Here is a 27563-nt window from a genome sequence, read left to right on the forward strand (position 1 = left end):
ATCGTTTTACTTTTATTCACCTAATTTAAATTATTGGAACAATTGCCAGGTTTTTTTATTGTAAGTTTCACCTTGATTTTTACTACATGCTAGATTTGCAAGTAAATAGTATGACAGCACTTTGATTATGGAATATGAGCAACTTTTTATAGTTTTCTGAAATAGAGATATACCAATGATATGTAATGTCTTGATCCTTTATATTGGGATTCATTTTTTTTCATTAGTAATTTCTTTCTTTTGCTTGTATTAATATGTATTATTAACTTAACATGTTCTTACCCATATTCCAAGGGAAACTGTATGTTATATGGTATCTTATATTCATTATAAATTATACATTCCTGTCCTATTGCTGATAGCAGATAAAATCAAAAAAAATAATAGTTTCTGTGTAGTAATTTGAAGTCATTAAGGCCTTGCATACCTAATATTCATAGACATCAAAGATCAGTTCAGAAAGGACTTGATGTTGACATTGTTCTGCACATCTGGCCCAGATTGTTTAGGAGTAACACCACCCAAGTTTTCTCCTAATATCCTTTGTAAAATAAGCAAAAAACAGCTTTATTTTATCTAAATAAAGTCAAATGCACTAACACAATATACTGAATGCCAATCTTTTCTGGTACCTTTGTTAACATTTCAACAATGAGTTCATTGCAAATAAAAAAATAAACTTGAAGTAATTGAACAATATATTTTAACTTTTGTTTCAGGTTTCAGGCAAAAGCTGTTGATTTACTTCAAGTGTCATGAATTGTTTATAACAAATAGATAAAAATAGAAGATATTTCTGTGCCTGATATGTCATCCTTTTACACAAAATTTGGTTTTCAATGAAGTGTATAATCTATTTTAATAAGTGAAATAATTTCTTAGTTTATTTAACTTTTTTTGAGAAAATGGAAGTGACATTTTGTTTTGGCACTATTAGATTTATATCATTTAAAACAGCAAAGTTTATCTTTTCTTGAAAAAAAAACAGCATCTGAAATGTGTAAGTTAACTTTCATTATGATGATTTAATTGATTTTTATTATAATTATATTTTGTAGCCAAGAAAAGCATTATTGGAACAATTAAGTGCAGTGTTAGCAGGTTCAGATGATCAGCTACCAGACAATATAATTCTAGTCAATACTGCTGAATGGCAAGGACAGGTTAGTTTGTAATTCTATTCACCAATTTATAGTCAAAACTGCTGAATGGCAGGGACAAGTTAGTTTGTAATTCTAGTCAACATTGCAGAATGGCAGGGACAGGTTAGTTTGTAATTCTAGTCAACACTGCGCAATGGCAGGGACAGGTCAGTTTGTAATTCTAGCCAATACTGCTGAATGGCAGGGACAGGTTAGTTTGTAGTTCTAGTCAAGACTGCTAAATGGCAGGAACAGGTCAATTTGTAGTTCTAGCCAATACTGCTGAATGTCAGGGACAGGTTAGTTTGTAGTTCTAGTCAAGACTGCTAAATGGCAGGAACAGGTCAATTTGTAGTTCTAGCCAATACTGCTGAATGGTAGGGACAGGTTAGTTTGTAGTTCTAGTCAAGACTGCTAAATGGCAGGGAAAGGTTAGTTTGTAGTTCTAGTCAAAACTGCTGAATGGCAGGAACAGGTTAGTTTGTAGTTCTAGTCAATACTGCTGAATGGCAGGAACAGGTTAGTTTGTAATTCTAATTAATACTGCTAAATGGCAGGGAAAGGTTAGTTTGTAGTTCTAGTCAATACTGCTGAAGGGCAGGAACAGGTTAGTTTGTATTTTAATTAATACTGCTAAATGACAGGGGAAGGTTAGTTTGTGGTTCTAGTCAATACTGCTAAATGGCAGGGAAAGGTTAGTTTGTAGTTCTAGTCAATACTGCTGAATGGCAGGAACAGGTTAGTTTGTAATCATAGTCAACACTGATGAATGGCAGGGACAGGTTAAGTTTGTAATTGTATTCAGCACTTTTTTAAGAAACACTGCTGAATTTCTGGGATTCAGTTTCAATACATTTCTACTGAATCTCCTCTCAGCTACGATTGAAGGTACTTTAAATGTGGAAATTGCTGTTTAAACCAGGTAAATTTCGGAAAGCATACATGAAACCTGAAAGGGTTTGTTAAGGCATATTTTGTATAAGGAAATATGTTTATATTACATTTTTGTTCTGTATTTTTTTGCTAGTTACAGTTCAAGGTGATGACTTGTTGGTCATCAATTATTGCTATGTTTGAACATGAGGGTGAAGAAAGATGTAATCAGTTTTTTTCTTCTTTTCCAGTTTTTCCTGCAAAAGTTGCAAGAAAAACAGTTTAAAGTGATATGTACTTGTGGAAATGCTGATGTCAAGGCTGCTGTTAGTAATCTGGTGCATAAAATACAGAAATTGTAAGTGATATGGTCCGAGTACACAGTTATTTCGTAGTGCATTTCTTTTAGACAATAAATGAAAATTAAAAAAATCCCACCTGCGCTTTCTCAATAATATTTTTACAGTGTGTTGTACTACTTTTGGGACAAATTATATCAAAATTATAGAAAACTTCATCGGCTCTAACTCAAAATATGGACAATTTTATGTTAAGGGGGTCTTCAAATCTTTTGACAGCTTCCGAAGTGCTAATTTTTAACATTTTTCAGCTGGGCCAAATCACTACTTTACTTTAAAATTCATGACCCAAATTTTTTTACAGTGTCATTTCACCCCCTACTTGCTATTTGAGTCATAAAACATGGAGAAATAAATTTGGAAGGGGTATAAAAAAAATAAGCAAGTAACACACTGTCCACACTAGGGACTATATTCGTGGACAACGAAAATCATAGGACGATAACTGTGTACTCGGACCTGATATGGTCTCTTAGATACATAATTGTTAATGATCCAGACTCTAAAATTCAAATCTAAGTGGTCTGGTCTTTAAAATACTAAAATATTTGTGGTCTAGTCTGAAATACAGAAATTGTACCTTAATTTGACAAAGTTAAAAAAAAATATAAATTGTCCTGTATAAATCTGTATACTGGTCTATATTTACAAGAATTGTAAGTTGTATGGTTGTTGAAATAAGAAAAAGTACTGATACCTTTTCTGGTCTTTAATAATAAGAAATTATAGGTAATGTGGTTTCTTAAATACAAATATTGTGCTAAGCTTAACTAGTCTTAAATGTGTTGAAAACACACAAAAAAAAAAAAAAAATAGTATTAATTGCTATTTTAACTTTCTTTGAAAATTTGGACTGCTGTCATTAAACTTGTGTTGTCTGACAGCATCCATCTGATGCTTATGGGATCATATAGGGATCATTTATGTCATCGTCACACTTTATGTTAAGCCACATGGTTACTGTGGATACATTTATTTTTGTGAATACCAATTTTCTAGGATTGAGGGAAACTTGGATATTTGATACCATGGATTTGCTAAAGACTGTATGCAAGCCTTTAGAAAATTCAGGAATGTTGAATAACTTTATAGAATGAAGAAATTTCTTATTTTATTACGAGGCAGTACGTAACTTATTTTGTGATAGCTAATTCTGGAATTTGGGATTTTGACATTTGTGTAATACGAACAGGCTGTATAAAATTGAAGAATTACTGCAAATGCAGGATTAAAATGTTGTAATTAAGGTGGTACCAAACACCTTGACTAAAATTAATTTGGCTAGTTTAATTTTCATAAAATTTTGACAAAATATTTACTTTGACCCTTTGAAAAAAAATATAAAAAACTCAAAAAACTTTAACCACACACTTTATTGGAAATATTTTACTTGATATACAGCAGTTTGATAATCACTAATTTTGATCATTGAGAAGCTTAATATTTACTTAACAATAGAATTTGATTAAAACATTCAGCTGATTTTTAAAGAGCTACCTCCATGTAGTGTTATGTACCACCTTAATTGGAGAATTTTTCGTTCTCAGTTGCAATACAAATCCGAAGAAGCCAAGTCCAGTGAAGATTGCGATAGCTGGGGCTGATGGTTATATTAACTCTGTGTTAAGGCCATATGTAGAACAGTTCTCAGCTAAACCTCCAGACTGGCAAGGATATGTTAGATTTCTAGTCATACCGTTCGGTAAGTATACAGTCTTAGAGTTATGTGGATTTTCTTCCACAAAACTTCAGTATGAAACGTCAGAAATGAAAAAAATAATTGAGACTTCAGAGGTAGAAAAAGATATCTAAGTTTCATCTTAAATTTATTTGTCTATAGATATTTTAAGGTGATGAAATTAATTAGTTCAAGAAGACAAACTAGCTCAATAGTTTTTTTTACCGGCTTAATTAAGATGTTTGCCTGTCATGGGTCATAAGGAAGAAGGTTAATTTTACTAGTGGACTGTTGTGTCATGTTAATGTGATATGTTTATACCCCAGATTGGACTTTTGTTAGTAGAAGTTATTGAAATTAAAGTTGAAGTCACTGAAATTTATTAGATTTTCATGAAAACAAATTATCCTTTCATTTTCTATATCACTAGGCCTATGTCAAAAATAGATGGAAAAAAGTAAAATAACAAAAATACTGAACTCCAAGGAAAATTCAAAATGGAAAGTCCCTTATCAAATGGCAAAATTAAAAGCTCAAAGACATCAAACGAATGGAAAACAATTGTCATATTCCTGACTTGGAACTTAATGTGAAACACTGAAGGAAATAAAAAAAAGCTTTGAAATGTATTTGTTGTTTTTGAAAGCTGCTCTAAGAGTTCACAGCATGGGCTTGATAAGATAACCATCATGGCCATTATTAGGGTTGTCTAGTTTGAGAATTCTGAGAGATCTTCTCTGGAAACCCTAAATCAAATAAGATCTTACTAATAAAACATTTCTTATATTCAACAAGTGTCATTTTACTTTGGTGTTTGATAGCCTACTAAGATGGCTGCCATCATGAGAAATACCACAATATTGCTGTAAAAATAAGTTTTATTTTCTACTCGGGATTGATTGATTGATTGATTGTTGTTGGTTTAACATACAATGACAAACTAGTACACATTTTTGTTTAGGGGCCAGCTAAAGCCCCCCTCCGGGTGTAGGATTTTCTCGCTGTGTTGAAGACCCACTGGTGGCCTTGGGCTGCTCTTTGGTCAGGTTGTTGTCTCTTTGACACATTCCCCATTTCCATTCTCAATGTTAAAGACAAATACCGCATGTTTTTCATTTCAGGATGTTTCTTCTTTAGAAAATATTCACCAATATTCTTGCAATAACCCAATATTATTATTTTAGGTAACAGTTGTATTGGTAAAAACTTGGGAACTTTGGATGCAACTTATTCATCTTTATTTCTTGATCAATCATGGAAAGATACATTCGATAAAACAGAATCAATAAAACTAGGTAAGGATATTTATTGATCGATAGCTGCTCTTTGTATAAATATGTCACTTTGACCGTATTTGTCATGGTTTAAAAAGCTGTGTAGAAATGGACCATCTGGTAGCATCTGTATGAGTCATAATTTTTAGTATTCACTGATAACTGCTACAAAAGTTTTATAATGGTCAATGCAATTATACAGGAGTTTTTAAATTGAATTAATAACTTGGTAGGGCTGTCATTGCAGGAGATATCAATAGTATTATAACAAGCAAGTTGAATTTTAGCTGTAGTTGTAAATCTTACATTCATTTTGTTCATGTTAGTGTAAAGAAGTGGTGAAAACTTCATGTTCCTATTAAGTACATGTCAAAAATTAATCAATATGGTTTTTGTCTCGCTTGCAATGAAAGTGGCGAAATTAAGTCCTAGCATGCTGCTGTTGCTGTTGTCATTAAGGTTTATGATTAGGTGACTTTAAATGGAATCACTGATGGTAAGTTGATGGTACTTAGTATGCATTTGTATTTGCCTCGGCACATCTCGGTTCCATGAAGATTATTTGGCAAAAACACTTACACAGCTATAGTCCATTGACTTTGAATCTTTTGCAAATTTTACATCATGGATAATCGTAATGGTGTGTAAATGTTCAATGGGTGTATGCTTATCTGTAGCATGTTAAGTTTGTGATTAGATCAGTTTAAGGGGATTGAATAATGGTGAGTCAATGATACATGGTATGCAGGTGTATTAGCATTGGCACACTTCATTTTCTATGGAGATTTTTTGCCCCCTACCTACTCACTGATGGTCCTTTGACTTTTGTATTTTTTACATGTTTCACCTACTTGGGACGTCCATAATTCATTTTGCTTAATGTACAAATAGTTTAAACCAGCTGCATTTGTATGCACCTGTCCTAAGACAGGAGCCTGTTGTTCAGTGGTTGTTTGTTGGTGTGGTTCATAATTGCTTCTCGTTTCTCGTTTTTTATATAGATTAGACCGTTGGTTTTCCTGTTTGAATTGTTTTACACTAGTCATTTTTGGGCCCTTTATATCTTGCTGTTCGGTGTGAGCTAAGGCTCCGTGTTGAAGGCCGTACTTTGACCTATAATTGTTTACTTTTTCACACATTGTGACTTGGATGGAGAGTTGTCTCATTGGCACTCATACCACATCTTCTTATTTATATTTACAGTATTGCTAATTTTCAACAATTGCATAATACTATCAGAATAACATACACGCTAATTATATCTCTTGTGTCAACAGTTAATTGAAAAACAAGTAGAGAAATAATAAGTAATATAATTTCTCATTTATTTTTAGATTCACAAGAAATTATAAACAGAGTGTCAAAGTATTTGAGTAGTGCCAGCACGTTATTACAAATACCAATAGCAGAGGCTATGGTGATGTGTAAAGGTAAAAGGTAGGTTTAGTTCATTCTATTGAACTTACTACTAATTTTAGAAAAGCACAGTACCACATCTCTTGAAAACCTCTTTGGGATGAACACCTTACACAGTTGCAAATAATGTTTGGTTTAAAATTGATGAAAACGTACCATTCTTTTTAGGCAGCACCAATTATTTGTTTGTTTTCTTTTGTATTGAAGAGGCCCTAAGAGATATTAGTAGTAAAAATTGCTTATCTTCTTTATAACATTTCAAAGGTGGAACCTTATATTTTTATATTTATTTTAATGTTATGTTTGTTTAAGAGTATTATGTATATTATTTTTGTTCTACTCAAAAACTTGTGAATTTATTATATTTTCAGTGGTGAAGATGAATCTTGCCAAAACTTTATCCCATTCTTCAGTGTAAGTATTTTACATATTTTTCATCCTTTATATGTAGTAAAAAAAAATTAAGCAGTGCATTTGTTGAAATGATGTGAGGTGTAACTATTTTGGCCATTTCATATGATACAGTGCTATATTTTTACCATTTTATATGAATCTGTTAACAACTTTTATAACAATAAATAAAATTGAAGATGGAAATGGGGAATGTGTCAAAGAAACAACAACCCGACCAAAGAGCAGAAAACAGCCCAAGGCCACCAAAGGGTCTTCAACACAGTTAGAAAATGCTGCACCCAGAGGCGGGCTTCAGCTGGCCCCTAAACAAAAATGTGTACTAGTTCAGTGAAAATGGACGTCACACTAAACTCCAAAACATATAAATGAACTAAAATTAAAAAAACATAAAGACTAACAAAGGCCAGATGCTCCTGACTTGGGACAGGCACAAAAATGCGGCGGGGTTAAACATGTTTATCTGAGATCTCAACCCTCCCCCTATACCTCTAGCCAATGTAGAATAAACAAACACACAGCAATATGCACAGTAAAACTCAGTTTAAAAGAAGTCAGAGTCGGAAACAGAATAGGTAACAGAAGAAACTAAGCAAAATGACAATGATACATAAATTAACAAAGGACAACTAGCAGTTACTGACATGCCAGCTCCAGACCTCAATTAAACTGATTGAAAGATTATGTCTTCATCATATGAAAATCAAGCACAATCCCTCCTGTTAGGGGTTGAGTATCAAACCATCAAAGACTGAATGCGTCAATAGTTGGTATTTTGAATTTATTGCCTGTGATTTTTATATGCCCATGATAAACAGGATGTATCAGGGTATACTGTTCTTTACTGATATGTTTTTTAGAAATTTTAATGTTTAAAACATAGGTTTAAGTGCAGTCTACTAGTATCTGGAGCTTGGTAGTAATTAAAACTAATTAGGTACATGTACTAACTAGTTAGTACATGTATGTTAGACAGTTTTCTCTGCTAAGGGCTGTTCCATGGGACCCAAGGAAGGCACTTCCAAATCTCAACTATGAGTGGGTGTCATCTATGTTTTTGCATAGTGGAAATGTACCGGTAAGTGAACTTTTAATTTGCCTCTATAGGTGGTTACCCCATTTTTATAGTGCCTTCCCTGGGTACCATGTATGTTTTAATGGAACAGTCCTAAGTACTTTTAATGTCTGATCTTTTGAATTGTGTTGTCTATTTTTGCAGGAAGTGAAGATAGGAAATCCAGAATCAACGAATGCATCAGGTTGGTAGATAGATAAACATACATGTATAATAATTGGTATTTTCTTTATTTTTATGATACTTTGCGAATTTCTGTGATTCATGTTATTTTATTATTTGGAAAAGTTTAAAGTTTGAGGTTTACCTAACCTATTCATGTTATATTTGCCCCGTGAGAAGCAACAGAAAACTGAAATATGTCAAATTCTTAAATTATTTTTTGAAATCCTTAAAATATTAGTACCTGATGAATCAACTAATTTTTAAAACAACTTCTGTTTGAAACTTTCTGGACTTAAGAATTATATAGGGATGCCTCAATTAAAAAAATCCTTGATAAATGAAATGTAGTCACTAACGATATACAATACCTTAAAGATTAAGAAATAACCCAATTGATGCCTTCCATTTGAAATCAATTTAACATATTTTATAGAGGATAACTATATCAGTGATAAGCTCACAATAGTTTCTAAATTTTGTTTAGATAAAAATCATTATATAATTATTGATGGATAAAGTATATCATGCCAGACAGATAGGTATACTGTAAATGAATGATGAACATGTATTTATGATAGGTGCTGTTCAGTCAAATGGTAGGAAAATTTTTAATTATACTTCAACTCTTTATACGTTAAATTCTCTACTATTGATGATCTATAACACTAATACGGATGATATATGAATGCTTTCTTTAACCTATGTGTCACTTGTAAAAATAGGTACATGTATAAGATTTAAGGATATGAAAAAGACTTAACAATTGTGTAGCTAGAAGGATTGTGGCACATGTCATAGATCTAAATTAGTGCCTACCACAATAAGCTTATATCTCAAAGCATGCATTAAAATTGATAACAACTGACTTGTATTTGCATAAAAATAAATGTAAGAATTGATTACTTTTATGCCCTCGTTGTAGCGGAGGGGGCGTTAAGTTTTATTTCTTAATATAGTACTGTGTTGCCCTTTGTCTGAATAATATTGATATAGATAGCTACTGCCCTTTGCCTGAATAATATTGATATTTTGCTGCTTTTTTGTTTAGATTTATAACGCTAAATTTTGATACAAAATTAATTAGTTGCTTTGCCTATCGAAACATATGCTTGAAAGCTGTTTTGGTAGTAGACAAATGTTTTAAGTACATGTACAAAAAAATGTATTTACAACAACAACCATACACAAGACAACCAGTTTTTTCTAGCAGGTTGTCAATTCTATTTTAATTTCATCTAAAGCTGATTTTTTTTTGTAAATGCGTAGGTACCAGTATTTATCAGATAGTTCCAAGGTATAGTCATCTGGATTTAGCTTTTTCACATGAGCAATGTCAAATTTAACAATTGTTTAAGTATCTCTAGCTAGAGTTTAACTGAAAACTGGTTTGCTCAAGTATTGTTTCCATTGAAAAAAATTGTAAATGTAAAATTATCTTCTTTAAGAAAATGAAAACGGATGTTATAAAAATATTATTTGAAATTACTATGTTCGTTCAATAGGTAATTTATATGATTTTTAGAGGCCTGCTGTGTTGCTACTGTACCAGGGGTCCTAGAGCTGGCCCGTGTATTGGGTAAAATTTCATGCCTAGATATATGCAAATCTAACTAAATTTCTCATAGTAATAAATAGTCTCATGTCATCTGCACCAAACAATCTCTTCCAGAACCACTCCATTGCCAAGTTAGACCATTTTATGTGATTTTTTTTAATAAAGTCCAAGTTTATTGCCAAAAATGTATTATGATCCATACCAAAATTTATAATTTTTATCTTATTTTCATGCATGCAATTTTTTGGGCATATTTTAGCATGATTTATGGTAGCTGAAAATATTTATGTTCCAAACCATATATATTCATGCATTTAAATTATGTATGTCGTTCATTTGACATGGATGTAGAAATGCACAATATATATATATTGTTAGATAGATCAGTATCAGCCTGATTTAAGAGACAAGTATCGGTAATGTTTTTAAATAAAAACTGAAGGATAGTTATTGTTTAATTGCTGTGAATTTTTATGCCCCCGTCGTAGCGGAGGGGGCATTGAGTTTTAACCATGTCCGTCTGTACTTCTGTCCGTATGTCCCAAAATTGGTTTCCGTTCTCTAACTTTAGTTTGCTTCAACCAAATGTTATGAAACTTATACACAATGCTAATTACCACAAAACACAGATCAAGTTTGAATTTTGGTGGCGTCACTTTTACCGTCCTAGAGTTATGCCCCTTTACAAATGGAAAAATTGCTGAATTTTTCGTTTCTGTTCTCTAACTTTAGTTTGCCTCAACCAAATGTTATGACACTTATACACAATGCTAATTACCACAAAACACAGATCAGTTTACAATTTTGGTGGCGTCACTTTTACCGTTCTAGAGTTATGCCCCTTTACAAATGGAAAAAATGCTGAATTTTTCGTTTCTGTTCTCTAACTTAAGTTTGCCTCAACCAAATGTTATGAAACTTATACACAATGCTTATTACCACAAAACTCAGATCAAATACAAATTTGGGTAGCGTCACTTTTACCATTCTTGAGTTATGTCCCTTTATAACATTATATGCAAGTGGGGGCATCATCTGTGTCTCATGGACACATTCCCCATTTATTTCTCCTAATTTTAAATTACTTTATTAATTATTTTTATGTAGAAAATATGATCTGTTAAACAATAAATAAAAACTTGTATTAATACATACAGTAGCATACCAAAGCACTATCTTCAATTAGGTTCAAAATAGAGATGTTTACATATACTAGTATCCATGCAATAGATTTAAAGATTTATTTGAATAAAATGATAAGATAATACATGTATATATGTGTTATTTTTATTACATGTGTGGTTTGGAACATTAATGTAGGATATTAAATTAATTTTTGCATGATAATATATATACATTTGAGATTGGTGAATTGGTCAATCTGATTAACATAAAGATCCTCTGTCCAAGCTTTGCTTACAAGTATCTGACAACACTCTGTTTTACTTTCTGTTCTGGTAATTATTACATCAGCCAATGAAATTTCAGCCTTCAAGTTTTTGAAGGTGTGTATCAATCTAACAAAACCAGAGAATCCAGAAAAGTCTTTCAAACAGACATAGATCCGAGTGTTTTCAGATCCTTTTAAGGAAAGCTTGTACACAGGATTTGCATTCTAATCACATTGTGAATTGGTCTGAATACTGTCAATGGCTAGTTACACTGGAAGGCTTTAGTTAATAAAACTTTTTTCATCACTGTTGCCTATATTCAGAACTAATTACAGGAAAGGAGTCTTTCTTATTTGGTTATTCTGTATTTGAGATAGATAGTGTAGAAACAGTTAGTATATAGTTGGGTTTTTTTATAATTTTTTGATGGTTGTTATAAGCAGGCTAAGCCATAGATCTCCTTTTTTCAATTAATTAAATTGGCAGTAAATGATTATTTTTGAATCATCTTTGTTTGTATATAGTGGGGGGAGTTTGTAAGTTCTTCTAGTCAATAGAATATCTGATTTTAAATTTTGCTTCTCTCTCAAAAAAGATTAATAAGGTTCATATCTTTTAAAGTTGGGAGTTCCATGCTTTTCCTGAATACTTTTGGCAAAACAGTACATTTTCAAAAAATAATTTGAAAATGTCCAATAGAAAATAATGTGCAATAAGTCCTTTCATTTTACAGCAACAAGAAAATCTATTGCAAATTTGTTATTCATGCTGTTAATATTGTTCTGATACTTTCATAGAAATATCTCACTGACCTTCCATAATTAGGACTCACTTTCTAGCTGAATGCTTTTCCATGAAAAAATGTAGGTGGTTTGGGGGTTGGACAATATATAAATAACACATAGCTGAGAGGGTGATAGAGCAGATTGTTACCCCGAGAAAACATTGTCAAGCCAAGGTTGACAATGCTTTGTTGAGGGGTACCAATCTGCTCTATCACCCTCTCAGCTATGTGTTATTTAATATATTATACTGAATGTCCTATCATTATTGTCTTTTACAGATTAATTTTATTTTAAAAGTATTTTCTATGACGTCAAGTACATAACAACGTTACGGGTATTAGAAAAAAACAACAAAAGTGAGGCAAGATGTTTTATTTTTTTATTTTGACAGTCAAATAATAAAATCTGAGCCAAAACATAGAACTTAAGCATTGTATTTAATCACTTGATGTAAATTCAATTCATTGTCCTTTAAATTATCGATTTTTGATTGGTCTGGACAAGAGGGTGACATTCAAAAAAATTGTCACCCGCTCAGCCATGTGATAGAGTAAATTAACACCCTCGTAGAAGCCAATCAAAATATGGCATTTTAACGTGAAGTATAATAACATATTTTACTACCATAATTTTTATTTTCATTTGTAACAGAATTGTATTTGCTTTCACCCCTATTACCCACAGAAAAATATCCTGTGGAGTCCAACTCTACCATGCATTTTCCCCTGGAATAGCCCTAATCTAACTGGATTCTGACATTGTAACAGCTTTCATAAGTTAATATTTTCTGGTGAAGGAATTAACATGAGGTAAGACCTGGACTTGACACTAGTATGAAAATAGGGATATGTGGTATGATTGCCAATGAGAGAGCTACCCATCATAAGACAACACTGACAGATATCATGACTTGAGAAAGGATGGTTAAAAGTTTGAACCCCACCAAATACTTAATAGCCAAGGTAGTTGAAAGTATTGTTAAAACACAAACAAACAACAAACACAAACCAGTTCAATATTTAGGGATCCATGGTTTAAGAAGTTAACTCCGCACAGTGGTTGGTATTAAAAATAATTTAATTTTAGGCCTTTGCTCATACTTCTGCAATATTCAGGGTATTGATAATCTGTTCTCAGCATATACATAGTTAACAGTTACAGCTTTGGTATATTCAGATTAACTAGCTATTAGCTAGAAACATATGTATGTGTTTTGTGCATAGCAGTTGACTTTTTGGGTTCACTAACCACTGTTGTTTTATCTTTGTTTTCTGTGGTGTTCATCGTCACATCTTCATCGACACTGCTTTATAGAAAAAAATGAAGTTGTACAGAAAATGAAAGGCTGCACATTTTAATTTTGATCACATTAATCATTAATATGTGGAGTTTTTAATTGCCAAAATCGTGGTTTATTAAGGTGGTAAAAAAAAAAAAAAAACTTCTTAAATCTTTATCACCTCTAAGATAAATCATCCAGCTACTCTCAGAGATTTCATGATAAAACCAACCAAATTTGTGCATATGGTTCTATAAAAAGAGAAGTTGTGCTCTATCTTTTTTTTTTTAAATTTTGGATTACCTTTCTTTATTCCAGCAAATAGGAAATCTTATTGTTTTTTTTTGTATGATTTTCTTAGCAATATTGTTTTCTGTTGCCAACATTTTGAAAGTTGTCTATGTAACAAAATACCAACCATGCTAGATCTGTTATCAGTAGTCAAGGTTATAAATAAAGTCATTATTTGTAACACTGATGTGTGCTATTACATGTAATATCTGTGCTAGGCAACATGTCTTCTATGAAAGACTAACATTTAAGTTAGCATGATTAGTTTCAGTGTTTATTCTTTTGCTTTTACAGATTTGTACCATGCAGAGAGTGCATGTAAGACCTGCACCTTTCTTCTCCTTGCTTTGTCAACTACTTAAGTTTCATGTTTGCTTTTTATAATGATTGTTTTCCTTTTGTTATTTATAGTTGTGTAATTTGTAGAAGTCTAATGTATTTATTTACTTCATTTACTTACCATATATATAAATCATACATGTGAACCTTCAGCCTGGAGTTTTAAATTCAAGACTTTTGAAAGTACCCATTATTGTAAACCAACTGATATTTGCATTAAGCCGTTTCCTGCTGACTTCTCCAAAATTTATTTTACACATTTTTCTAACTTTGTTGATATATTTATTTGAGAGAAGAACCAGTTTGACCTTTTCAACACAGTTTAAATCATTTTATTTTTGTAGAAATGTATTATTTGAAAAAAATCTGTAAGTTTACTGCATCTGAAAATCGTCAATCACTGTATTTCTTATTGAAATTTTGTGAAATTAAGAAAATTTCAGTCTGAGAAAGCTAAAATTTAAAGTTAAATTTATGATCTCCAGGTTGATCACATGTATGAAAATCTTCCATGCTTTTATGACTAAATTTCATCATAAATAGATCATCTCCACTATATGTTTGTGTTTTATACCCTTGTAATAATATTCCTGTTTAACAGAGTCTTAAAGATTACATACACAACATTGTTGCTGCTTTCCCAGTTTTACCAACCTGTCAATCATGTTTTAAATGTTGACTCACAAAGGTGTGGCAAAATTCTGATTGGTTTATTGTATTGCATGCTGAACTTTATATGACAGTGGTATAACAAAACTAATAGAACAGGTTTTCTGGCAGCATTTGTTTTGTTTTACCCTCAAACCTACTTATTGTTGTAAACATATTGACCTGAGACAAGTGGTTGTTCTTTGGGTCAAACAAAACCACTATCACTTTGACAGTCTAACAGTCCTTCAATGTTCTTTATTTTCGAATTTTTATCCTTTCTTTACTCCCCTTATTTTTGTGGTAAAATCATTAAATTACCCGACGTTATATCAATTGTTATCCAGTTCCCCACCAAAAAATACAAAACTTTTATTTTTTATAAAATGTTGTATTTGTTAACATGTAGCACATGTCTCCTATCAGAATTACATTACTTCAAATAATACAGCAGTATTTAGTACTTCCAAAGACTGGCTGTAATCATGAACAGTCCTCATTTATTTGGTAAACACTTAAAAGATAGGCCTTCATGTAAACCAAGAAAGTGATATTTATGAAGAAAAGTATGCAGAATGGATGTATTGATGAAGATAAACCTATTTTCTTGTATAATGATTTTCTTGAAGGTTCATTGCAATGGCCTACATAGAGCTCAATTATTTGGATAAGAAATCTTCATTAAATCTATGACTCTGTAACATTTATTTGCATTGTAAAATTCTTATTTTTATTTTATATAAAAAGAAGTAAAATTTGGTATCCCCTTTTTTATGGAAAATAATAAAGCTGATAAAAAATCGTTTATTTGCGTTGTTAAAATCTTATTTTTATTTTATATGAAAAGAAGTAAAATTTGGCATGCCCTTTTTTAAGGAAAATTAAGGAAAACTTGTCCTTTAATGTCATAAAATATAAGTTAAAAGTCTTGATATTGTAGCAGGTGTACATTGAAGTGTATCAATTGTTTTGCTTTTTTTTGCATATTGATTTTCCTTAAGGAATGACTGTAATATTTTTTCTATCTATGAAGAAATAACATCAAAAATGTGGTGCACACTGAATAACCCGCGTAGCGGGTTATTTTAAAGTGTGCACCAAATTTTTTATGTTATTTCGAATAGACAGAAAAAATATTACAGTCATTTCTTATAATTTAATTCTAAATTCCATTTGAAACCGGAGTAAACCATGAAAAAACGTTGATGACGTCACGGTCACATGACAAAATTATGTCTATGAGCTGATAAACAAAACAATGTCAGCCAATCAGAAGACCTGTTACATCCAAAATTAAATTATTATCAGAAAGTAGTTTAAAGTGTTTACATCACTGTATATTACAAATTTTTCTGACTTTTTTTGCACAAAAAAGAAAAAATATATATAATCTGATTTTTTATAAAATTTAATTTTTTTATTTACATTGTTTGAAATGTACAAAATAAATATTGTTTTTTTTTTCATTTCAGTGGATTTTGATGACGTTAGTACTGTTGTTAATTCACCTGCATTATTATCCAGTTCTCCACCATCTAATAATACATTGGAGAAACAGAAAGAAACAAATACACCACCAAGTTCTCCCAATGTTGGCATTATGGCTACATCCAATCAAAGGTAAGTATTTCTTCTAATGCCTGCTTCACTTGGAGAGAAATTGTAGAAAATTGCTGAAACCATGCATATTACTGTCTAGTAAAACCTACAGTTCTACAGGGAATATAATGCTGATCTACAATAACTACCTGTACTTTAAAATAAAATTGAGTATGGAAAAAAAGTATATTTTGTTTTATAATATCCATTTTTGTAGATTTCTTGGTTCCCTCCAACAAAGAAATTTAGTACCAACAAAAAATATATTTTTCATTGAATATGAATTTGTAAATCTTACAACCATGAATAACAAACCTAAATAACCAACCATGTTTTTCACAGACTACAAAAACTGGTACCAACAAATAAAATACTTCCAGAGTTGAACAATATTTTTGCATTTTGAAAAGTAGTAGTTTAAAGTTATGCTTTTTATAAAATAATGTCACTTGATTTTTTTTAGTTCATCAACACCCATTCCTGTTCCTGGAGAATTGCTGGAGTTACAGATAGAATACTGGACTACTCCTGTAAAAATTGAAACATCGGCCAGTAAAAAGGACAGTAATAAAATCACGCTAAAAACAACGTTTAAATACATACATGTACAACGATTAGCTCAACCCGGTATTCCAATGTCTGATCTACAGTCATCAACATTTACTATGTTGTCTGTCATGAAGGAAAAGAAACAAAAAAGTAAGTTATCAAGTTGTTTTAAAAACATTTTGAAACCTTCATTTATTCAAAGCTAACACACATGGATCACTCTCTGTTTTCTTGTGATGCAACACTTTCTTAATTGACAACCCATCTATATTTTTATGCCCCACCTTCGATAGTAGTTGGGGCATTTTGTTTTCTGGTCTGTGCGTCTGTTTGTTTATTCGTTCGTTCGCTCGTTCGTCCGTCCGTCCATCTGTCCCGCTTCAGGATAAAGTTTTTGGTCAAGGTAGTTTTTGATGCAGTTGAAGTCCAATCAACTTGAAACTTAGTACACATGATCCCTATGATATGATCTTTCTAATTTTAATGCCAAATTAGAGTTTGACCCCAATTTCACGGTCCACTGAACATAGAAATTGATAGTGCGAGTGGGGCATCTGTGTACTATGGACATATTCTTGTTAAACATTTTATTGTTCAATAGGACAAATGGATCAGACACATGCTTTCTAATTTGCTCTAATTGATGAATTTAACGGTTTCCTTTCATTCATAAACAGTAGTCTGGGCTAGTTTAAAAGGGTACAGACTTAACTCATATGAAGATATTTGGTCTTTAAATATTATTTTAATATACATAGAAATATAAATTCCACCACTGCAACAAGTGTGTTACGATATTTCTTGACGCGAGACAGTTAAATTTTAATATATAAAGAGTGAGGCTTGCCGAGCTTTTTAAACAATTAAAATTTAACTGTCAAGAGTGAGAAATATTGTAATACACGAGTTGTAGTGGTGGAATCTGTTTCTCTAATGACTTTTATCCTTCCTTTTTAAAGATTTGCAGAAAGTTGTGTTCTTTATTTGTGACGTCATCAGACATGGTCGCCTTTTTTAATGACGCCACAATAGGGATTTCAGAAGAAACCAAGAAAATTTGACGTCATAATTAAACTTCGACCAATCATTTGCCAAGAACAGTTATTTCACTAGTGAGGAGAACAATTTTTTCACAATAGGTTGGGAAATGTGAAAATAGTGAAAAAATTAGAGAATAATATTTTTGCAGCTGACTAAAATTGATTACAGAATAGCAATTGAATATAAAAATAAGAAGATGTGGTATAATTGCCAATGAGACAACTCTCCACCAGAGACCAAATTACATAGAAGTTAACAGCTATAGGTCACTGTATGGTCTTCAACAATGAGCAAAACCCATAAGCTTACTTGCATCATGGATCAATGATAATACGACAAAACACTTTATTCCATTTAAAAGTCATGATATAATATAGGAGTTGAAAAGATAATGAATTTGAAGCTAATATAAAAAACTGGTTTTTCTAACCAAAAAAAAATTATTATTCATGAGTAATTTAAAGTAATTTTTTTTTGCAGTAATGAGATTGAAAAAGGCCAAAGAAACAGAATCAAAAAGTCATACAGTTGATGGGATAAGTAGATTAATATGTACATCAAAAAGTCAAAATCATTCTCTTAAAGGTTTGTATGGAAACAATTTATTTGTATCAAATGTTAAATAAACAAAATTGATATTTACATCAGATAAATATCAGTAAATATATACTTATTCTCTTTGGCATTGCTGAAAAACTACAATACAGATCATTTACATTAAAACCCACCAGATATTCAGTTGCTCTGCAATTGATATATTATATCCTTACTCTACCTTGTTGGTCTGTTTGTTCAATTTTTGCAACTTTTCTCAGGAACTACTGAACAGAATTTCTTCATATTTGGTCAGCGACTTGACAGTCATGAGTAGAAACGTGTGTGCGCTTTTTGGATCTGTCTGCCAATACTTCAGTCCCATTTTTTTTTTTAGCACTCTAACTTAACTTTGCATCATGCAAATTTTAGTCTGACAGTAGCTTGACATTGATACCTACTTCCTGTTTTCCAATACTTTGTTTAAGATTATGCTTACCACCACAACTTGTGCATTCTTGTTTTGTGTATTAATTTCATCATCTTTAAATTACAGTAACTGTCGATGGTGTGGAATGGACAGGTGTCAAGTTCTTCCAGTTGTCAGCACAGTGGCAAACACATATCAAACATTTTCCCGTTGTTTTGTTTGGATTTTCGGACAGTTGACATCTACAGCAGCATCCAGCTTGGTTATAACAGTTCAGCATTTCTTTGAAGATAATCAGAAATCTCAAAAACTGATTAGATCTACTTAAAGAGCTGATATGGTAAATCTCCAGTGATTTATTAAATACACTGCAGTTGTTGTATTTTTATTTATGTCTGTTTAGATGACATAAGATGATCTTGTTGTTAAGGGCTTTCATGCCAGTTTACCTGTATATAAGGCTTCAAAGACATTGTATCAATTGAATACCAAGGATTAGTTTGTAATTAATCATCAGTTATTGTATTAAGTAGCAATGAACCTATATACGGAATTAAAATCATAATTGTATTACATCCACTGAAATATATTTTAAAAAAATTATTAGATATTAAAATCTTTTACTTTGAAAAATATGACTGTTTATATTATTTCATTGTTAATTTATTCCTCTCTGTTTGGGACAAATAATACCGGTACCACATACAACATTCAATGAATGTAATTTCTTGTACTTTAAAAGCAGCCACTTCTTATATTTCATTCCAAATTGAATATGCATGCCTATTTTGACCATTAGTTATCATTCTATGTGGTGAGATCATGCTTGATAATTGATTCTTTTCTTCATTACTTTTATGCCATGAATTGCTGTAAACCCAAGGTTCCAAGATACCAAAACTTCATATGAGGCGCTGTATGCACGTTTTGTAAATTTATTTCTCGATGTAATTGCTGTAAATAAAATACTGGATTCATTTTTATTTTTGGAATACAAATTTTTGTAGATTTCATGGGCATATGTGTTAACAAAGAATTTAAATGTTCAACGAAGTATACTGTTTTTGAATTTTCATATTTTTTAAGCATCAAGTTATTAAATCAAGTAAGTGTTTTTATTGCCTTTATTAGGTTTAATTCAAGATGAGGAAGCATAGGTATATTTACATCCCATATTAGGTAGATTTTAAAATAGGTTTGGGTAAAAGATTAACCCCCCAAATTATTAAAAATGTTGAATGAATAATTTTTTGAACAAATATGTCTCACATTCATACTTAACTGAAAATATTCATCTTTTACACATTGTGTATATTATCTGACAGCCATTTTAACTTTGTATGATCTAAAGGTTGTAGAACAAGTCTTTTATTAATTACAACATAAACTGTTCATGTGTTAACCAAAATTTTCTACCAATTGGTCAGTTTGATTTGATTATTTGAAACCTATTGAAAACTCGTTGAAATTAATGTTGCTTGGTGAAAGAACTTTAAGGTTAGATTTACTTGTCTCCCACCAGATTTTGTTTGCTTAGACACATTTTTAGATAGCTTTTGAAAAAATTAAATTAGAAATTGTGTTAACCCATGCATGGTTTATGTTGTAAACAATTATGTATTTGTTTATCTACACAGCATTATTTTGGTTTTTATATATTGTTGTCTTTCATGTATGAAATTACTGTATTTAGAAATCCATATTGTACATTTTATTGCATATGAATACTTCCTAATATTCCCATTCAAATTTAATAGAGCAAACAGTGTATTCTGTGTTTATGAATCTTGTTTTTAGTCCCCTACCGACGAAGTAGAAGGGGACTTTAGGTTTGCACTCTGTTCGTTTGTCTGTCCGTCCGTCTGTCCGGCAAATCAGCTTTCCACACTTTTTTCTTCATTCTTGAAGATATTGATTTGATATTTGGTATATAGTTTTATCATGACAAGTTATAGATCAAGTTCGAATTTTGGTCCGGTTTGATGATTTAGTCCAGAGTTATCATGGTCCATATCTAATGTTAGCGTACTACATTTTGTATGTTAAACCATATTTCTGTACAAAGAGAGATAACTCATTTTTTTTAAAGACATTCTTTGGTTAATTGTTTGAAGTGTTTTTTATTTTGTATAAACTACTTTTCAGAATGCTATATACATAAAAAAAAATTATGAAGTGAAAGATAATAATCTATTTTTATTAAGGTATATATTTCATTACATTACATTGTGTATAGATAAAAGTTGTTGACATTTTATAGATAAGTTACAAATCTATATTAGTTTGTGACAAATGAAAGAAAAAATATTTAGAACTATTAATTACATTGATTATAACTGGAAAATAAATATACATTGTATTACATCATATCTAATTTTAGAGAACTATTAATCATATCTAATGTTAGAGTGTTTCCCACACTTTTTATATCTCCTTAAGAAAATTCACAACTCATACTGTCTAGTGAGATAATTTGTGAATGAAAGATTTATATATAAATAGGAAATTGACTATGAAGGTCTTCATACCAAGTAGTTATTTTACCAATATGTTACCAAGATTCATAAGCACAACCATTCAGTTTGTTTGATTGAGCCAAAATAAAATGAACTTTTGTATTGAGCCATGTGAATACACCACATAATTTACTAAATTGTCTTTCGTGTACTTTTTCAGCATGCATTTTCTCATTTTTTGCATACATTATGTATGATGGTTAACAAATCCATAGGCCAGCTTTGACAGTATTTTATTGTTAAGTATTAAATGTCATTTTATTTCTTGCCACTTGTTGATTTATTCACTGAAATGTTAGTTATTTTTTTAATTCCATAGTTCGCCATATTGTTTGTTGATGTTCAGAAAGCAATAAACATTTTGTTAGCGGAATGAATGAAAAATTGGTGGTAGTTATTGAATACATATGTGAGAATGAGGGTTTGATGTAATACATAACAATTAAATAATTATTTTTTGGATGTGTAATTATGTAATATTCCATTATCTCAAACATTGTGACACATGCGTTAAATATTTTTTTAAAGTCTTTTCCATCTTCAATAGATGCCTGTTTTCAATGTTAAACAGGCCATGAAATACCAGCCAAAAAAAATACAAACTACATTTAATGAAAAAAAATCTAACACAATTGGCAGCCATTATGACATGGATGCATTACATTTAGGATCATTTTAAAAGAAAATCATTGTTTGGACAGGAAAGCGAGACCTGTAGTTTTATTCAATATTGTGTGTTCCAGTATTACATGACGGTGCTAATAATTTTGTGTGTTCTCTTTTAAGTGCAATGTGTTAGGGTGAGTGAATTTCTGCAAGGTGAAAAATTTATGTTGTGTTTGTAATATGTACATATATCTGTAATGTCATGAATTGTGGAACTCTATGTTTAATTTATGTAAGAAGTTATTAGGGGTTATTCCATTATAAAGGATTTTGGAGGGTAGGAGGAAGAGATGTTTTATTTTAGGATATCGGTTGTGGGTCATTTATGGTAGTATGTCCATTTGTTGTATTCAAAATTACTATAAGCATGTATTGTCCTGAACATGCATGAAATATTTGCCACTGGACTTTAGAAAACATTAATTAATCAAAGCAAGTATGTTAGTTGGATTGGGTTTGGAGGGGGTGCTCAAAGTCCATTCTTACCCATCCACATCAGTTTTAATGGAATAGCCCTAATTTGCATTATTAATTATACAAACTGTTTTGTCAGAATGAAGTGATTATTTGCGTTAATGATTTACACACAAACACTTGTTTAAACATATCAAAACATGTTTTCCCCTGTCAGTCAGTTGATTTTTCGCATCTTTTTTTTATTTGTTTGTATGCTTTAAAATTGTGTCTCATGATATGTATAAAAACTGTAAAAATCTGTATGTAAATAACTAATCTTTATATAATTAACTAATGATTACTGATACAATGTTTATTTTTTAAATCTTAAATTTCCAAAATCTTTAATTTGAGAAAAAAGAAGCCTGAACCCATCTATATATTTTCTTGGAACTTGTCGGTTATATAATTTCTATCAAGAGCTTTTATTAGTTAGTTGTTGAATTGAAATTGTTCACCTGGAACTCAAGTAAATATGTGAAAAAAAGCCAGAACCTAGATCTGTATTTTAATAAACCGGTCAGTTTAAAATATCAATTCATTTAAGAGATGATATATCTCTTAATAAAACATCTTGTTGATTTCAGGAAGTAGAATATTCATAAAGCTTTTAAAAAAATTAAATTGAACTTGCTAAATGCATGAAATCAAGAAACAGTTTGATTTGAAAAATTAGTGTCAAAAAGCTGATCTGACATTATTTCTGTCAATATTTTATGTATAGAAATGCATTATTTAATTATATATACATGTTGTTCAAGTAGATGTAAAATCTAATTAGAACAAAATATATATTAACTTATTTATTTTTGTTGTACTTTCAAATTTTGTTTTTATATTTATTTGCCTGTCTACTAGATGTATTATGATATACAGTTGTCCTTCTGTATGGCCTAGTGTGTCATGTGATAAATCAAACCTGCTTTTGCTAATCCTTGGTTTTTCTTTTTGATGCATAGTAATGAGACTTGCTTTTTTGGGGTATGTGTAACAATAGCTCAAGTTATTTTCTACATTGTACTCTTGAAAATAAGACATTTTATGACATATCGCACAGTAATGTTTAATTTGTTTATGATTATTTTTATTCACAAGCAATAATAATGTTCTTGTAGATGCGTTTTCATAAAATGACAATAATATACTAAATTTATAGTCAAGAGAAAATTGTCATTTTAAAACAAAAAATTATCATAATTAGCAAGTGATTAATTAAGATTTTGAAAAGATTGCATTATAAAGAGGATTCAAAGTTTTAAATCATTAAATAATCTGCCTCATTTATTCAAGAAAATAATTTAGTTAAACAGACTGCCTGAGTACTCCATCATATTAAGTTACACAACTATAAGTCAACCAATAATAGAAATTTAAAGCAAATCAACTATAAGTCAACCAATAATAGTAATTTAAAGCAAATCAACTATAAGTCAACCAATAATAGTAATTTAAAGCAAATCAACTATAAGTCAACCAATAATAGTAATTTAAAGCAAATCAAAAAAAGGCTTATGTTAATACATGTTTAATGGTCCCCAGATCTATCAAAATTTCGAATTTTCTAAACACATCTTGTTATATTCATGTTTAAAACCAACTAATGTGCTTAACTTGTAATATACAATACTATACTTTAGTTCCCACTAATAAGTTTTTTTTAAGTGTTTCTTATAGTTTTTTTCCCAGATTTTTAGTGATAAGTTTTATTTCTTTCAAAACATTTTAGAGATGGAGATAAATTATAACCGCAAAATTTCAATGTTTATGACCTCTGGATCGTCACTTAATATCTGAGATAAAATAAAACTTCAAGGAAAAAGGATATAAAAGTTTGCTGAAAATTTCATTTTGGTAAAGCAGGAGCATTTTTTATTAATATGCAAGACTTTATCTCTTCATTCATGACATTTGAAACAAAGTTTAGCTTAGAGCACATACATTGGGAATAAAAAATTACTTATAATGAAAACATTTTTTCAAAGTAAAATTGTCTTCAAATCTACACAAGGGCAGTTAAATTTAAAGAAATTAAGGATGACCTTATATTTGATAATTTGTTATTTCCATGTCAGTTGTCTCCCTTGTGATTTGTTGTGTTTGCTTACTAGTTACTGTCTGTAAATTTGGTATTTTATTTTTACCATAATTTCTATTAAAAGTAATACTAAATCTCTTTTGTTTTTATGCCCCACCTACGATAGTAGTAGGGGCATGATGTTTTCTGGTCTGTGCATCCGTCCATTCGTTCGTCCGTCTGTCTGTCCCGCTTCAGGTTAAAGTTTTTGGTCAAGGTAGTTTTTGATGAAGTTGAAGTCCAATCAACTTGAAACTTAGTACACATGTTCCCTATATATATATAGTTATGATATGATCTTTCTAATTTTAATGCCAAATTAGAGTTTTGATCCCAATTTCACGGTCCACTGAACAAGGAAAATGATAGTGCGAGTGGGGCATTCATGTACTATGGACACATTCTTGTTTACTTTTCCATAAATAATTGATTTTTTTAAATCAGTCCTGAAGAATTCATATTAACTGCTTTCATTATAAGCTGTAAATGGTCAATGAGACAGTTAGCTGTCGAAAATATATGGAAAGAAGGTGAACAGTTAAAGGTCTTCAACTTTGAGCTACAAGTTAATTGTGTGGCAAGTATGTTTGTTTTGAGATGAGATGTGCCAATGTTAATACACATGCATACCAAATAATGACTAAGCATTAGTGGTTCCTGTTAAAGTGATTTAATCACAAACATAATTGGTGTGGACACTGGATGGAGGACAGCCGGCAAGAGATGGCAATAATGAGTTTGGTTTTTATACGCCCGTCAATTTTTGATTGGACGTATTATGGTATACAAATGTCCGGTGTCCGTCCGTCTGTCTGTCTGTCCGTCTGTCTGTCTGTCTGTCTGTCTGTCCGTCTGTCTGTCCGGCGTAAACATGTCGCACCGTAACTTGAGAATGACTTATCCAAATTTCATGTAGTTGTTTCTTATGATGGTCAAACGATCTGTATACTTTTTGGTGAAAATAAGATTAAAACTTTTTGAGTTACGGGACTTAGTAACTAAAACAGGTGTGTGTTTTTTTTCACATGTCGCGCCGTATCTCAAAAACAATTTATGATTATTGCTTAAAACTTTACACACACATTCTTAGTTATATTAATCTTAAGATCTGTATACTTTTTGGTGATGATTCAAAATTTTATTTTAGAGATATTGAGTATTTTGTTAAAAAAGGGGTAGGGGTTTTCACATGTTGCGCCGTATCTCAAAAACAGTTTATGATTATTGCTAAAACTTTACACACTTCTTAGTTATATTAACGTGAAGATCTGTATACTTTTTGGTAATGATTCAAAATTTTATTTTTGAGTTATTGATTTTTTTGTAAAAAAAGGGGGAGGGGTTTTTCACATGTCGTGCCGTATCTCAAAAACGATTTATGATTATTGCTTAAAATTTTACACACTTCTTAGTTATATTAATCTAAAGATCTGTATACTTTTTGGTTTTGATTCAAAAATTTTATTTTTGAGAGATATTGATTTTTTTTTTTAAAGGGGGGTTTTCACATGTCGCGCCGTATCTCAAAAACGATTAATGATTATTACTTAAAATTTTACACACTTCTTATATTAATCTAAAGATCTGTATACTTTTTGGTTTTGATTCAAAATTTTATTTTAGAGATATTGAGTTTTTTGTAAAAAAAAAAGGGGGTTTTCGCATGTCACGCCGTATGTCAGAAACTATTTATGCTTATTGCATAAAAATTCACACACAAGACGACGGGCGTATCATGCGCTCATGGCGCAGCTGTTTATTAATGTGGCACATAGACCCTTTGACCCATGTGATCTCAGTTTTGTTTTATGGTGGTTATCACAAAAAATTCTGACGGATCATAAACACACCATCTAGATTTTACCTACCCACCATTACAAACTTGTCAATAATAGCTCCTTGGGATTCGGATCAGGATACACTGTGTGATAAATGAACAATTTAAATTGTTTGGTGACCACTTTTAAAATTTGTTGGTCATTTTTATGCCCCCGCCATAGCAGAGGGGGCATTAAGTTTTACCCTTGTCCGTCTGTACGTCTGTAAGTACGTCCATACGTCCCAAAGTTGATTTCGGTTCTCTAACTTTAGTTTGCCTCAACCAAATGTTATGAAACTTATACACAATGCTTATTACCACAAAACACAGATCAAGTTTGAATTTTGGTGGTGTCACTTTTACCGTTCTAGAGTTATGCCCTTTACAAATGGACAAATTGCTGAATTTTTCGTTTCCATTCTCCAACTTAAGTTAGCCTCAACCAAATGTTATAAACTTATACACAATGCTTATTACCACAAAATACAGATCAAGTTTGAATTTTGGAGGTGGCACTTTAACCGTTCTAGAGTTATGCCGCTTTACAAATGGAAAAATTGCTGAATTTTTCGTTTCCATTCTTTTACTTAAGTTAGCCTCAACCAAATGTTATAAAACTTATACACAATGCTTATTACCACAAAATACAGATCAAGTTTGAATTTTGGGGGTGTCACTTTTACTGTTCTAGAGTTATGCCCCTTTACAAATTCGTTTCCGTTCTCTAACTTAAGTTTGCCTCAACCAAATTTTATGAAACTTATACACAATACTTATTACCACAAAACTCAGATCAAGTACAAATTTGGGTAGTGTCACTTTTACCATTCTTCATTTATGTCCCTTTATAATTTTATATGATATGCAAGCGAGGGCATCATCTGTGTCCCATGGACACATTCCCCATTTATTTCTGTTTTAAATAACTGGCAGCCTTTCTAGATGACCAACATTTTATGCCGTGTGCCTTTTACAGGGTTTCAAGATTGTTTGTAAAACATTTTTGTTGATTTTTACCCAAAAGTGCCCAAGGGTTGTTTCTGTTCAATTTTGTTTGCAATAGGCCCAAAAACAACCTATTTGTAAGTTTGAAATTCAACTAATGCCATGGACAAATGGTGGAACAACTGCCAATTGATAAAACAGTGTTTATGAATATTCTGCCAACAGAGGTCAGGGTATTGTAAAGTCTTTCACA

General features: G+C 31.1%; 1 protein-coding gene across 7 annotated transcripts in view; it reads left to right on the forward strand.

Annotated features, from left to right (window-relative positions):
- The window catches only part of LOC127738678 (phosphofurin acidic cluster sorting protein 1-like), a 73125-nt gene extending 48484 nt beyond the window's left edge, over positions 1–24641 (forward strand). For 3 of the 7 annotated variants that reach the window (XM_052250006.1, XM_052250012.1, XM_052250013.1), the window contains 13 exons: positions 1059–1163; positions 2267–2373; positions 3922–4076; positions 5237–5347; positions 6661–6763; positions 7114–7156; positions 8373–8412; positions 8972–8989; positions 9916–9969; positions 16154–16301; positions 16744–16979; positions 18351–18455; positions 18961–24641. In XM_052250006.1, the coding sequence (XP_052105966.1) occupies positions 1059–1163; positions 2267–2373; positions 3922–4076; positions 5237–5347; positions 6661–6763; positions 7114–7156; positions 8373–8412; positions 8972–8989; positions 9916–9969; positions 16154–16301; positions 16744–16979; positions 18351–18455; positions 18961–19073 (1338 nt within the window). In that variant the 3' untranslated portion in view covers positions 19074–24641. Of the gene's footprint in view, positions 1–1058; positions 1164–2266; positions 2374–3921; positions 4077–5236; positions 5348–6660; positions 6764–7113; positions 7157–8372; positions 8413–8971; positions 8990–9915; positions 9970–13988; positions 14013–16153; positions 16302–16743; positions 16980–18350; positions 18456–18960 lie in introns of all 7 variants that reach the window. The other 4 variants (XM_052250007.1, XM_052250010.1, XM_052250009.1 and 1 more) reach the window with 4 other exon arrangements.
- Positions 24642–27563: the final 2922 nt, after the last annotated feature.

The sequence above is a fragment of the Mytilus californianus genome, unplaced genomic scaffold (assembly GCF_021869535.1).
Source record: "Mytilus californianus isolate M0D057914Y unplaced genomic scaffold, xbMytCali1.0.p SCAF_4, whole genome shotgun sequence".
NCBI lineage: Eukaryota > Metazoa > Mollusca > Bivalvia > Mytilida > Mytilidae > Mytilus > Mytilus californianus.